The 14499-nt window shown below is 42.8% G+C and overlaps 1 protein-coding gene across 3 annotated transcripts in view; it reads left to right on the plus strand.

Moving 5' to 3' along the window:
• TCN2 (transcobalamin 2) overlaps positions 1–14499 on the plus strand; it is a 48542-nt gene that overhangs the window by 21965 nt on the left and 12078 nt on the right. For all 3 annotated transcript variants that reach the window (XM_068246399.1, XM_068246394.1, XM_068246406.1), the window contains exons 2-6: positions 2964–3033; positions 5612–5801; positions 6942–7099; positions 11239–11394; positions 13493–13668. In XM_068246399.1, coding sequence (XP_068102500.1) covers positions 2967–3033; positions 5612–5801; positions 6942–7099; positions 11239–11394; positions 13493–13668 — 747 coding nt within the window. In that variant the 5' untranslated portion in view covers positions 2964–2966. The remainder of the gene's footprint in view (positions 1–2963; positions 3034–5611; positions 5802–6941; positions 7100–11238; positions 11395–13492; positions 13669–14499) is intronic.

Below are 14499 nucleotides of genomic sequence, written 5' to 3' on the forward strand. Positions count from 1 at the left end.
TCGATTGATCTTAATTTTGATCGATTCGAAACTAAAATCAAGATCAGATCAGATGGATAAGCTGCCTAATTCATAACTCATAACTTCAAAATGAAAGTGTTTAAAAGATAGGTTAAAAGCAATGTATTACTTTTATCATACATCACCACAGATAAGTCAACTTTTTACAGCAACATTTTGGGCGTAAAGTGGGGAGTGGGCTTATCTGTAGGTGATATACTATGTGTGGGGCGCCAGAATGCATAGCTCCCTCTCCTCACTCCAGCCTGCATCTTCTGGCTCGCTGCAGTCACATGACAGGGAACCTGGAGCGCTAGTAGCCAGTCCAGAAGCTGCCAGGGAGAAGTGAAGATGAAAGCTGAAGCAAGATAGCTATGAATTCATCAGCATGCTCCATCGGGTGCTCTGCATCCAGTGGCACGCTGCATGGGGGGCTATGGGGGATCATCGCGGGTCGGCTAACTGGGAGGTCACCGCATTTCATCCATTTTTTAGGCCAAAAGTTTGTGGGGATGAGGGGCAAATCTGCAGATCAGCCTATCTGCCGTGATGAACGGTAATTAAAAACGCATAACTTACTTATTACGGTAATTGACCTTTTTTGTGAGATATTGGCTATAAATTTGTTAATTATTGAACCATTAATACATTTTTGCTATTACTCATATGTGGTGGGGGCCTCTATTACAGGGATTCTTTTTTTTATTGTGGAAAGTCATATGCATTTTAATTAGTCAGTGCGCCCTCTCCCCATCTCCCCCTGTTTATGCAATAATTCTCCCCATTTCTACAATGATTCTATGAGGTCCCCTGCACCAATCTGCATACTGCAACAAGGGAGGAAAGTGAAATTCCACAATAATCCCTTCATTCACCTTAAAGAGAACCTGTACTGAGTAAAATTATTTAAAATAAACACATGAGGTACGGTAACTTAAAATGAACATTAAATAGTTACCTTGCCATCATTTCCTCTCAGACGCTCACCATTTTCTTCTGACAGTGATCCCTTCCAGTTCTGACAACATTTTGTCAGAATTGAAATATATCAGTTGCTGTCAGTTATTTATCAGTTGCTGTCAGTTATAGCTGAGTGGACAACTGATATGCCCGGTAATGTCCATGTTTCCCTATGGCTCAAGGGGACGATGTTACAGTTTAACAGTGTGCTGACCAGAAAGCGGTTATGGGGTAATGGCCATTTTCAAAATGGAGGACGGAGAATTCCATTGATCACAATGGACATACAGGACGCAGGAGAGGAGAAAGAGATTGAGGAGTAGACTACACGGGAGGTAAGTATGACGTGTGTATGCTTATTTTGACTTTTAATTTTCAGTTCAGGTTTTCTTTAAGGATAAGGATTGTAAGGATAAATGATGCATATTATTTAAAAGTGCCTACTTTGTATTATGCTGTACTGCATATTTGAATTAATATGTTTAGCACCTCCACAATGATTGTTACAGACTCTGAGATTCCTGATGACCATTCACTTTGTGCAAGTGTGAGAAATGGGCCACAATCAATCGTGGTCTGTGCAGCTGATTACTCGTGCAGAAAGTACCTGGGCTGTTTGGAGTGAAAACTAGTGCAACAGAGTACATATTCCAGACCAGAAAAGTAATGCTATCTTGGCTTACACAGTTTTGGAAATTTATTGCTGGCTGCAAAAAGAAATTGAAAGATTTTTTTTTTACTAACAAGAATGGCTTTTTTTATAGTGTTAACCAGCCATAATTCCAAATAAAAAAAAAAGTTTGTGTAACATTTGTAATTAAATGTCTAATAAAAGGGTACTGTAGTTACACTTTTAACATACGTTATTTATATGCATATGAAGTTAGACTCCAGACATTTTTCTTTTAGTTTTGGATAAAATGGGAAATAGGTAGAAGGCTTGAGTGGATCTCATTGTAGTTTGTTTTTCCCTTGAGAAATATACCACAGCTTAGTAAATTTGGAAGGTTGGAGGCGCCCAATTGGAAACAAGGCTAGATCTTCAATTCGAGGAAGATCACGATTAAAAAAAGGTGTTTTTTTAGGAAAATAAAATCAAAGTTTCTTAAAAAATGCGATAAAATATATGCAATAAAATATAGTTTCATTTATTGAATGCGATCAGCACTACGACAACGCGTTTCTCGGCGTAAGCCGCTTCCTCAGGTCAAGTGAGTGCCGGCTATGTGGCTGTCTAAAAGTCCGGATGCGCCTGTGGCTCACTCACTTAACCTGAGGAAGCGGCTTACGCCGAGAAACGCGTTGTCGTAGTGCTGATCGCATTCAATAAATGAAACTATATTTTATTGCATATATTTTATCGCATTTTTTAAGAAACTTTGATTTTATTTTCCTAAAAAAACACCTTTTTTTAATCGTGATCTTCCTCGATTTGAAGATCTAGCCTTGTTTCCAATTGGGCGCCTCCAACCTTCCAAATTTACCAATCATATCCTACCTAGTAGGACATTTTCGTTCTCTCTCATCTGGAGAGTCGGAAATATATATTTTCATTTTTGGAGTTGCGACCGTGGAACTACAGAAAAGGCCGAGTGGAGACGGTATTTCTCCACCTGCAGATACGAGTGGTTGCCTCTTGGGAGCAACCCACCCTTGTAAGTATATTGGCAATAGATTTCTTTTCACGTCGAACCAACTAAGAGGGTATTACACCAGATCGGGCTCCCGGTTGCCGGGTGTTTGTCTTTTTGTCTTTTACCAGTGTTGAATACCACAGCTTAATTCCTTTGACCTTTCCAGTATCAGTAAGGGCATCAGGTACAGAAATAAAAACATGAGGAATTCTAACCCTTTCACAAACTGAGCACAATGGTAAAAAAATAACTGAGGTATGGTAGCTACCATTATTATCCTTTTAAAATCTTTCGGATCACTTGTTACCATGCAGAAAACATAATTGCAGTATATAGTTATTTTATTGACATGGGCATTTCTTTTTTCAGGTAATGGCTCTCAGCTGGCCCACATTGGTTATTTTGGTGCAAGTGTTTATTGTTCAAGTACAACTATATGGTGAGTAAAATACATGTACAGAGATGTTTGATTTTTTTTGTGAACTTCACTGTAGATGACATTACGGCTCCAAGTTTTTTCCTGGGTTTTCCAGATCTCTTCCAAAATAAAAGGTGAAATCACAACTTTAAAGTGGACCTGAACTCTTGCACAGGACAAGGAAAACAGAGAAATGCACAGCATGTTAACACTGTGTCTGCTTCTATGAATCAGGAAGTAGAAACAGTGCAGAGACTATTCGCAGTCTACACCAAATGCCCTGGGGGGGTGTAGATAGGGAGATCCGGCGTTGCGCATAGATTTTTTATGGTGAAAGCTATTGAGAATCTGTGTGCAGTGTTTGGAGGCATTCAATGTACGTGGTTACGCGTCAGCGTGCATCCCACAGTGAGACGCATGGTCTACGCTGACGCGTAGCTTATTACGCTTTATCGGGATACTTCTTTTTCATAGGACGCATATTTTTCTGTTTGACGCATACGTCTTTACGCATACGGAGTTATCGCGCACGTCATCGCGTAACCCGCCCCCAACACGTGATACAGGAAATAAAACCCAGTGTTTTATGTGTAATGGTGTGGATCAGCCTCGGAACAAGCCCCGCTGAGCGAAACGGCCGTTAGGCTACCGGTTTTGCCCTGCACCCACCACCCTCTGATATGGTAGGACATCTATCGTATACAGAAATGTTGACATTGTCATCTTAGCACAAGTTGTTTTGCTTATGACTTATGCACCTACCTATGAATACAAGGAATTCACATTACGTTTGAACCCTAATAAATACAAATCAACTGCAGTGCCTGATGGAACCTGTTTTCTTTTCTCAATGATCCATGTTTTATACATCTGTCATTAGCATCATGAACACGCGGTCTTCCTAATCAAGGTGGTGTCTGGATGTTCGATACCTCCCGTCTCCAGTGAAAGGACTGCATATCTCGTAGTGCCGGTAGACCACACATTCCTCAAATTAAATATAACTAGTTGCGTGTGGTCCGGTATTAGTCATGGAGAGAATCTGAAGATATAACAACAAAAGTTGTTTAGGTGATACTAACTGTACAAGATTTCTTTGCAAGCTTTTGAAACTTTAAGTTTCTTCTTCAGGCATATTTCAGAGCTGGATCAGAACAATACGGGATCAGAAGTATGGTTCTGATCGAGATTCTAAGTATATAACTACTCTCTGTGCTGCATCATGCGGTGACTGCTAAATATAACTACTCTCTGTGCTGCATCATGCGGTGACTGCTAAATATAACTACTCTCTGTCAGGGCCGGATTTACCATAAGGCACTGTAGGCACATGCCTACAGGCGCCTGATGATGGAAAGGAGGCTCACTCCCCTCCCCTAGTGCCTCCCTGCTTCCCTATGTAGAGTCCCAAGCAGAGTGTAATTGAGAGGTTACTCACCCTGCTCTCTGCATTTCACTGACGAGATCTCCCTTCAGTTCGGGGCACCACTAGCTTCTTAGTAGGGTTCCTCGATACCTAATGCTAAGGGACACCTGTAGCTATGACTGGCAAGGAAAGTAAGGGAGAAGTGACAACTGGGTCAGCCAGCACATTTATGCTTTGGTGTGGTTCCGCGAGGGTTTGAGGGTCTGTAGAGGGCAAAGACTAGGGTACCAGGACATCTGTGCCTATAGGCTCCTGTGATGTAAATCCAGGCCTGCTCTCTGTGCTGCATCATGCAGTGACTGCTAAATACAACTACTCTCCGTGCTGCATTTTGCGGTGACTGCTAAATATAACTACTCTCTGTGCTGCATCGTGTGGTTGCAGCTAAAGGCCCATAAACAAGCTAGATTAAAGTCATCCAATTTTGGTATACTGACTGTCTTTCAGCAAAGCACTGGCCAGTTATACATTAAAACACACCTGAAGTGAGAAGGATATGGAGGACACACCTGAAGATAGGATATGGAGGCTGACCTATTATTCCTTTTTAAACAATGCAGATTACCTGGCTGTCCTGCTGATCCTCTAACACTTTTATCCATAGGCTCTGAACAAGTCTGCAGATCAGATGTTTGACAGAAGTCTGACTGGATGAGCCGCATGCTTGTTTCAGGTCTTGGATTCAGACATGACTGATGCATAAAAGATCAGCAGGACTGCCAGGAAACTGCTATTGTTTAAAAATAAATAAATATGTCAGCCTCCATATCCCTCTAACTTCAAGGGAATCTCAATTGACATATTGCATGATGAGAGACGTGTACTGTATGTACAGTGCCAAGCAAACAAGTAAATATGGTGTGTTGCTTTTCTTCTTTCTCTGCCTGAAAGGGTTAATATTCAGCTATGCAACTGATTTTTCTCCAGTTGGGACCCAGTCAGACTATATCGTCCCTCACTGACCAGGAACTACAGCCATAAAATTATTTTAGGAGTGGGAGGATAGATTCAGTTGTGTATCTCATTAGTGTATTTTCACTTAAGTTTTACTTTCAGTTGTGCTCTACAGATACATTTACGAGTATGATATTGTATAACATAGCAGATGTGTTCTTTGACAAGATTTTGCTAACTTTAAGTGCTTACTGTCTCTTCTTTTTAATTTATATAAAGAAATTCCAGAAGGGCATAATCATTTTATTAAGTCCTTAAATCGAAAACTACTGAGAAAAACACTTGATGTCACTCAGGATGCCAATCCCAGTGTCTATATTGGACTTCGTCTCTCTGAAGATCACAATTTGGAAAAAGAAAAAGAGTACCATCAGAGACTGAAGCCATTTACTCTGGCCCTTAGCAGCAGGTGAATAAAGGCAGATTTGCTTTGCACCGTGTACTCTCATTTATACAGTAGATATACCATTGAATGCATTGTTGTTGTTTGACATCTTGGACCAGATTCACAAAATTTTACTGTGCGCTGGTAGCGCATGTATTGTTTACCAGATTTTACACAAATTATGCAAGTCTTGTAATGCATGCAACATGTATGTTGCACCTATTTTGTGCATTACTGGTTGACTCACATAATATACACTATGTAATATTGCACCTATTGCTGGAGTTATGGACTAACCCAGCCAGCCAATGACACATGCAAAAGGCTCAATATATGCGTGCATTACACAATTGTATCGTGTGTTATGCAATTTTTGTAACACCCGCTAAACGTTATGTGCGCTATCAGCTCTGTTACAAACAGGTGTGCCTGAGACCAATTGTAGGCATGCGGTCTCCCAGGACATGAAGTCTAAGTGGCTATAGGTCTACCAGAGCACCAAGGGATGATGGGCCCCTAGTGGGAAACAGACAGCTTTGATACCTAGTAACCATCAGATTGTGGCAGATTGTGGCCCCTGAGATTGCCCTCTGGAGGCAAAGAGAACAACTTAGTTTGCAGTGGGAGGGCACAGATGAGGACAATAAGGTATATAGGCCATGGGTCAAGAATTCGTGGCAGACAAGCAAAGTTGGTATTTAGACTGAGGTCAAGAGAGGCAGCCATTGTGCAGAAGTCAGTAAACAGGCCAAGGTCCGGGCAGGCGGCACTCAGGCTGAATCCCGCTCAAACAACTTCGGCAACAGAATATGGGGGACACCACAAAGGCAGGACTAGCAGGGTCACAAATGCTAAAGAACTTGTTCTAGTGGCACTAGCATCAAGCTGCTCAGAAGTAACACCACTGGGTGGCAACACGCAGCATCCTTATATACAAAATTCAAACTTGGCGCCATTCACACATGTGCATGAGCCATGAAACCCACACATCCAAGGCTATAAACAGAAATAAAAGCAGAAATACACCTACTCGCTTGGATGCACTTGATAAACGCCCGGATTAGGGAGTGTAACAAGTGCACAGTAAGGTTTAGTGAATCTGACCCCTTGTTTCTGTCATGTATATGACTTAATTAAATTGTACATTATATAATATCTTCATAGCAACTTGAATGTCGATAGTGATGATGAGCTAAAAACAGGACTGGTAGCTCTACACCTAATGGCACAAAGGGCCTCCTGTGAGAAAACCGATGCACTTATGCAAAGCAAGTTAATTGCACGCCTGAAAAATCATCTCCTCAAAGAAAAAGAAAGTATAGGTAAGTAACTTGGAGCATAATAACTACTTAATATATGAAATGTATATAATAAATATACTTATAATATACCCATACAGACATATAGCCGTGTGCAGGTAACACGTAGAATTACAGGGCTCCTGTAATAAAACAAAATCCTCTTTAGTACAGTGGCGTAGCAATAGGGAATGCAGAGGTTGCGACTGCACCGGGGTCCCTGGAGTAGAGGGGCCGATTAGGGACCCGCCTCCATCTGATTAGCTTTTCATTGGTGCTATGCTGGTAATGAACACCTCTATATGTGCACTGCATGGTGGTAATCCTTACCAAACTGTTTTGTTACTCTAATACACCTCTATGACACTCCAGCTGTCCTTGATAGGTTTTTGGGCTCCATATCAATAGAGTTCTTGGGGCCCCATGTAACACTCGCACTGGGGCCTCAGGCTCTTTAGTTACACCACTGCCTTTAGATAATTAAGCTATGGATTTGATTTGAATTGCAGGCTTTGTTCACTGCTTAGCATCACACCGTAACTTGCACTGTTCAAAGCTGAAATGTTTTCCTATGAATATTCCAGTATTTTCCCTAAACCAGTGTGATCATCATCCCTTTCCCTGCAGTGGGGTAAGTTCTGAAGTTTTTCTTAAATGGTAATATGGAGTGTTTTCATTACATACCCTACTGTTTAACCTCCAGTTTGAAGTTAAGAATCAATTGGCCAGATGCAACAACTGCGTAAAGGAAGCACATGGTCATTTTACTGTTACTAACGCCTGTGGAGGAGCACTGCTGGTTATCCCATTAGCACCTCAAAACTATAACATTCTAATTTTTAAACCGATAAAACATTTCAAAAGCGATAATTATCGCACACCCAATTTTCTGCTTTGGGCGCTCTATAGCTGATATTTGCATTAGCACCTTATAGCTGATATTTGCATTAGCACCTTATAGCTGATATTTGCATTAGCACCTTAAATCATCCATTAACCTCTGGCGTCCAAAATTCATGCTCCGAGATTAACACCTTTCTATCCTTATTGAGACATAATTATGGAATGCGTGTATGGATCAATGTTAGAGCCATGTGGACGAGTCTCTTGTATTATTAGCCACCAAGTTTTGTGAACTCTGTAAGACCGAGGGTCCGTTTCCACTATAGCGTTGCGGAATCGCCGGCGAATCACCGCAGGCAAATCGCATGCGGGTGCGATTCCGCATGCGTTTTTTGCCGCGATTTCGCATAGGTTAGGGTGATGCGATTTTAACCATGTCACTGCCTGTGTGAATTAACATGGGTACCTATGCGAAATCGCATGCGAATTCGCGGCAAAAAACGCATGGGGAAAACGCATGCGATTTCCCTATTAAATACATTGCGTGCGATTCGCCTGCATTCCACACGTAGGCGAATTCTGAGAGCCCTAGCATGCAGATTTTTTCTGCACAGAAAAACGTTCAGGAAAACGGACAAGTGGAAACAGTCCCATCCACTTGTACTGGCTATGCGAATTCGCATGCGGGCAACGCATGCGAATTCGTGATAGTGGAAACGGGCCCTGACTGTTAGAAGAAACTTCTTCTCTTCAGCAAAAGTTTGTACTATCAGTTGATAAACCAACTTTTTTTATTTATTTATTTATTTTTAAAACATTAGTTTTTATTTGCCAAAAAGATATGCATACAGTACCATTCAAAAGGAAATACAAATTCAACATTGCTTTGACATTAGAATGCTTTTAGGCAGAATAGATGTTAGTTGCAAACATTATGTACATTTTTCAAACACAAACATATTAATAACTAGGAACATTATCTGTTGCTATATTGGATATGAGATTCCATATACTCCAGTAGGACAGAATTTGAGAGAATATTCAAGGATCATCAGCAGGTTGGTTAGTCAATAGTGTGGCGCAGTTTCTTCTCCATGTTCAAGTTCATTGGGAATTGGGCAGTGATTTGCGGTAGCGTAGGGGGTAGCGGTTGTACGCCAGTTGGATGCAATCAGGTGACGAGTAATACAAAGTACTTGAGTGATTTCCAATCTCTGTGGAGTTGGTATATTATCAAGTCCCACATGTAGTACCACAAGTTGTGGGGTTAGCTGAAAAGATGACCAAATGGTAGTTGAGATAAAAGAGTTTACTGCTTTCCAAAGGGTCTGGATTGGTTTACAGTACCAAAATATGTGAGGTAGTGTCCCTAGAAAGTTGCAGTTTCTCCAACATTCTGAGGAAGGGCCATCTTTGAATTTGGATAGGCGAGAAGTAGTGGAGTACCAATGTAGTAGGATTTTCTGAAGTGTTTCCCAGTGGGTATTACATTTTGAGTATTTAGTTACCTGTAATAATGCTAATCGTACTTGATCCACCGAAATATCTACTTTTAACTCATAGGACCAATATTTCACATATTTTAAAATACAATTATCAGAAGATCCAAGGATGTACATGTAGCACAAGGAGATGCCTTTATGTTTTGGTGTTGTTACTCTAACAAATTGGGATATAGCTTTAGGGAATGAGGATATATTGCCTTGTATAGAGTGTCAGAGTTGTTTGAGTTGGCCCTAAGAGAGAAATTTAGATGCGGGCAAGGAAAGCTCCTTTTGTAATTGGGGGAAATGTTTTACTTACCCATTAATAAGTAAGTCTGTGATATCTGGGATTTTAGTACTAGTCCAGTGAGTCAGGTTAATGTTGTCTACAAGGAAGGGAATCAATGTTAAGGGGAGCTTTGGGGGTATTGTATGGCTTTTGAGTAAATATCGCCAGGATGCCACTGTGGCTTGCAAAGTGGGATATATAGAGCCTGATTCACAAAGCGTTGATAACTCACTTATCACGCCTAAAAGACTTTAGGCGTGATAAGCAGTGCAACACTGAGTTATCGCCGATTTGTGCTCTTTATCGCGCGAAGTTACCGCGCGTAAGTGCGCGCGCGCAAAGTCCCATAGGGCTTAATGGGAGCTTCGCGCGAAGTGCCAGGGCGCGCTTACGCGCGTACGCACGTACGCCCCGTAACTTCGCGCGAGTTTCTTCTTATCATGCCTAAAGTGAGTTTAGGCGTGATAAGGGCCTTTTCACCAGCGTGCAAACACTTTGCACCGCTTGGTGAATCGAGCTCATAATGTCTTGTTTTGATTGTTGAATTAAGTGTCACTAGGAAGTCACTCAGATCTCCTTTTACAAAATTGCTCTCCAGTTGGGCCCATAGAGGGACGTCTGTTGATTTATACCACCAAGATTTGGAAATTTCAATATTGCAGGCATGATATATTGATAGTATACAGGGAATTCCCAACCCACCTAGTTTCCTAGGAAGTGTCATAACTCTAAGTGTTGTTCTATGTCTTTAGTTGATTATCCAACTTAAGGATACTTGGAACACTTAAGCTCCGGCTACACGGAGCGATGTTCCTTATCAATCGAGCCGCTGATGCGGTTCGATTGATAAGATCCGTCAGGTCCGATTTTGCCGCCGCCGATTCCCTGCTCGTTCCCCACAAGGGGACAATGGCAGGGAGTCAAACGGAAGATAAGCGGCGCGGGGACGAGGGCGGATCGAATCTGACGCACGCGCGGGCGAGCGGGGACGCGGCGGGTACGCGCAAGAGGCGATCCGGCGGCTAATCGAGCCGCCGGATCGCCTCGTGTAGACGGGGCTTTAGATTAGCAAATGTCTTTATTGTATTGCATAGGAGTAGCACTTACATCACTTTCTTTTATTGCTGTTTTTACTGTGAGTGCAGGTATTGACATGACTTATGGATTAGTCAAGCATTGTAAATGTAACGGAATACACAGCAGCGCTGTATGGATGTGGCGCTAGCCTAGAGGCATCTGTGGCCATCTAGGGGGGGGGGGGAGGAACGACGCATGGCCTGTTACGAAATGGCTTTTAGTTGATGGACTGAGTAGGAGAAGAATGTGTTCAGAGGTGATTTAGTTATCGAACTAAAAGATCCAGCATGCCAGATCTTAATTGGGAGAGGAGGGAGGGACGAGTCCTTAATGCTTACCTCCGCCAAGTTTAATCCACCATATGTACTAGCTTAACCGTGGACACCAGAACTGCATGACTAGAGTGCTGAACTACTAGCCATATTTAATTACTGCTAAGTAAATTCATCTTTCTTATTCCATTTTTGCAGTGCTAAATGGTGGCCCATTGACAAGCTATTATCAGTACAGCCTGGGCATCTTGGCATTGTGTGTCAATGATAAGTTCATTGACAGACATTTCATCAACAAGCTCATAGTCGCTGAAGAAAGGGATCAGTTTGTCCTTGGTGGATCCATATCAATAGGTAAATGATATTGTATTGAAATATGTATTTGTACATTGCCGTATCTATTTCCATGCATTACAGGGTGGCTCCTGTGCATTCCATTTAATGGGGCCACTTGATGCAATGCCATAAAATTGTACCTGCACTCATTGCATTATTGCCATTTAATGTGAATGCGACCATTAGGGCCGGTTTCCACTAGGTGCCGTGTCCATTTCCGAATTGAAAGCGGCACCCATGCTGCCGTGCAGCTCCTTTTTTAGCACACAATTGATTTCAATAAGCTGCAATTCCAGGTCCCAAATCATGTATGGTAAACGGACGCAATTCGTGACTAGTGGAAATAAGCCCTGAAACTTGCAGTGAGAAGATTTGTGGGTGCAGCACAAGATTTAGTAACAAGCCCAGTGTAATTTGGCTCTCCATTATTTGCTGGTGGTTGGCTAGGTTTAAAGAGAACCTGAACTGAAAATAAAAAGTCTAATTTACCATACACAGGTCATACTTACCTCCTGTGTAGTCTACTCCTCAATCTCTTTCTCCTACCCTGTGTCCCATTTGTCCACTGTGATCAATGGAAGTCTCCGTCCTCCATTTTAAAAATGGCCATTACCCCCATAACAGCTTCCTGGTCAGCACACTGTTAAACTATAATATCACCCACATGAGCCATAGGAAAACATGGACAATACCTTGCACATTCAGTTGTAACTGACTGCTGCTGATCTATATCTGACAGCAACTGGTATATTTCAGTTCTGACAAATTATTGCCAGAACTGGAAGGGATCACTGTCGAATGAAAATGGTGAGCTTCTGAGAAGAACTGACAGTGAGGTTAGTATGTAATATTCATTTGCATCATGTGTTAATTTTAAATAATTTTACTCGCTTCAGGTTCCTTTTTAACACACATGCTAGAGGGATGTCTTCATACGGGGATCTGGAACCGATGCCTCGGGCAACATCACTGGGCCAAGGCTGTACAGTTGTGTAGTTAGCCAGCAGGCTAATGACGTGTTCTGTTGCAATGCAGGGGGGAGGGAGGAGCGTAGAGGGCCAACAGTGTGGCACAGGTGTGAGCAAGCAGCGCTAAAAATAGCTGGTTGTTACTCGGTGAAGTTGATCTGCCTAGCAGATTGCTGGCTGGGCGGCGGTCAGGGGCTGCTGTACACACACTGGATTATCAGCAGAGACGATCTTTATTGGCCACCTCAGCCGACTTTAATCTAGCATGTTACTCAGATAACATAAATAATGCAAACGCTGAATCCAGTTTACGTGAGTGCTGTTTGTCTGTGTGATTGTATGTGAATGGCTATGTTGCGCACTTAAGTAAAATAGCAAAATACAGCATCTAGAGATTGATTGACAAGCAGAACTTGGGGTGAATTATTTCATATGCAGAGGGGGCTGGGGAAGAGCAAGAGAGGAGTACCTCCCATGGTTTCCGGTTTCCATTCTCAATAGTGACTGGATAGTAAAAATCAAAGTACATCCAACCACCATATTTTTAGACAGCAGAGTCTGGTCAGAAAAAAAAGACATTCCCTTGTAGGTTGTAATTTTCGGGCCCCATTTACACTTGGGCATTTTCTTTGCGCTGTGTTACCCTTCCTACACGCAGAGTAACACATCAGCAAAGAAAGTGTATGGGGTCTTGTACACTAACCGCATCGGGTCACATTGCGCTGGAAGCTTCCTATTCACTGCCGATTATTATGCAAATTCTGTGGCGGCGGAATGCATTGAAGTCAATGCGTGATGCAAAAATGTTACATTTATTGGTGGAGGTGGTTTGGTACACATGTGTGGAACAACACAAATATGACGGGGAAGTCGGGAATCCCAGTGACGTACTTCCTGTCCAGCAGGGAGTACGTCACTAGGCGAGGGGCGGCGACTGCCAGCGAACGGCGTGTGAGCGGTGTGCTGGTGTCCAAGCAGGGGATAAGGCCGATCTCCAGCCCAACACTGATCCTAAGCCTCTACACTGGCATAGAGGAAATGCAGGTACCACAAGGTTGTCAGAACTTGGCTAAAGTTTCTCACGTAGCAACAATTGTTTTTCTAGCCCTATGCTCTATGTGTATATACACTGCCTGATTTTATTACAGACACAGAAGCAATGGCTGGCCTGGCACTATTATGTTCAAAAAATTCAAATAACTATCCTCGATACGAAGTTGTACACATCAAGAAAGCTATAAGAAATATTAAAGAAAAGATTTTAGCTTCTCAGAAAGCTGATGGACAGTTTGGAAATATTTACAGCACTCCCCTTGCTGTACAGGTAAGGCTGCTGCTACAGTTTAGGTCGAACAGTTTGTTACAAATGGGGTTTTATTGACATGTACACCCAAAATATCTCACAAAGTGCACAGTGTCTATTGAGAAGTAACAGCGGCACCTCCAAATAAGGCCCCGTTCACACTTGCGTTTTGGCTTGCAAACGGTCCGGATCGTATCAGGACCTGATCCGGATTGGAACCGTACGGTTCCGATCCGATCCAGATCCGGTCCGTTTGCATCAGGCATGCATCAGACATGCATCCAGATCCGTGGGGTTTAAAAACAAAAAAAAATAACAAAATTACCTTGGGGTCTGCAGAAGGTGCACCTGGTGCACCTGTAGAATCAGGTCCTCCGCTGTAGGCCTCACCTCCACCTCCCGACATACTGCCAAACAGCTCCAGCACGTTTAGTCACTGCTGCTCCACTGCTCCCCATGTGTCCCCATCCGAAATGGCCGCTAGAATCCGCATAGGAAGTGGGGTAGAACGTCAGGTGTTTGCATCCTGTGTGTTCTGTGCTTTCCGTTCCCCATAGGTTTCCACATCCGCATGGTGCAGTCAGGATCCGTTCCGGGTGCGTGGGCTGGATGAACCGGACCCAAAAAATAGCGCATGTTGGAAAAGCCTCCGGAGTCCGGATCCGATCCGGCTCCGTACTGTACGGAACTGTGTGTGAACGTCCGCATTGCCTTTGCATTGCTATGCGGAACGTACGTTCCATTTGTACAGTATACGGTCCGGATCCGATCAGGTGGATCCGGACAGGGAACGCTGATGTGAACCGGGCCTTAGCTCTCTCTGCCCTGCCTGCTATAACAGCTCATGACTCA

Source organism: Hyperolius riggenbachi, chromosome 1, assembly GCF_040937935.1.
Source record: "Hyperolius riggenbachi isolate aHypRig1 chromosome 1, aHypRig1.pri, whole genome shotgun sequence".
Lineage (NCBI taxonomy): Eukaryota > Metazoa > Chordata > Amphibia > Anura > Hyperoliidae > Hyperolius > Hyperolius riggenbachi.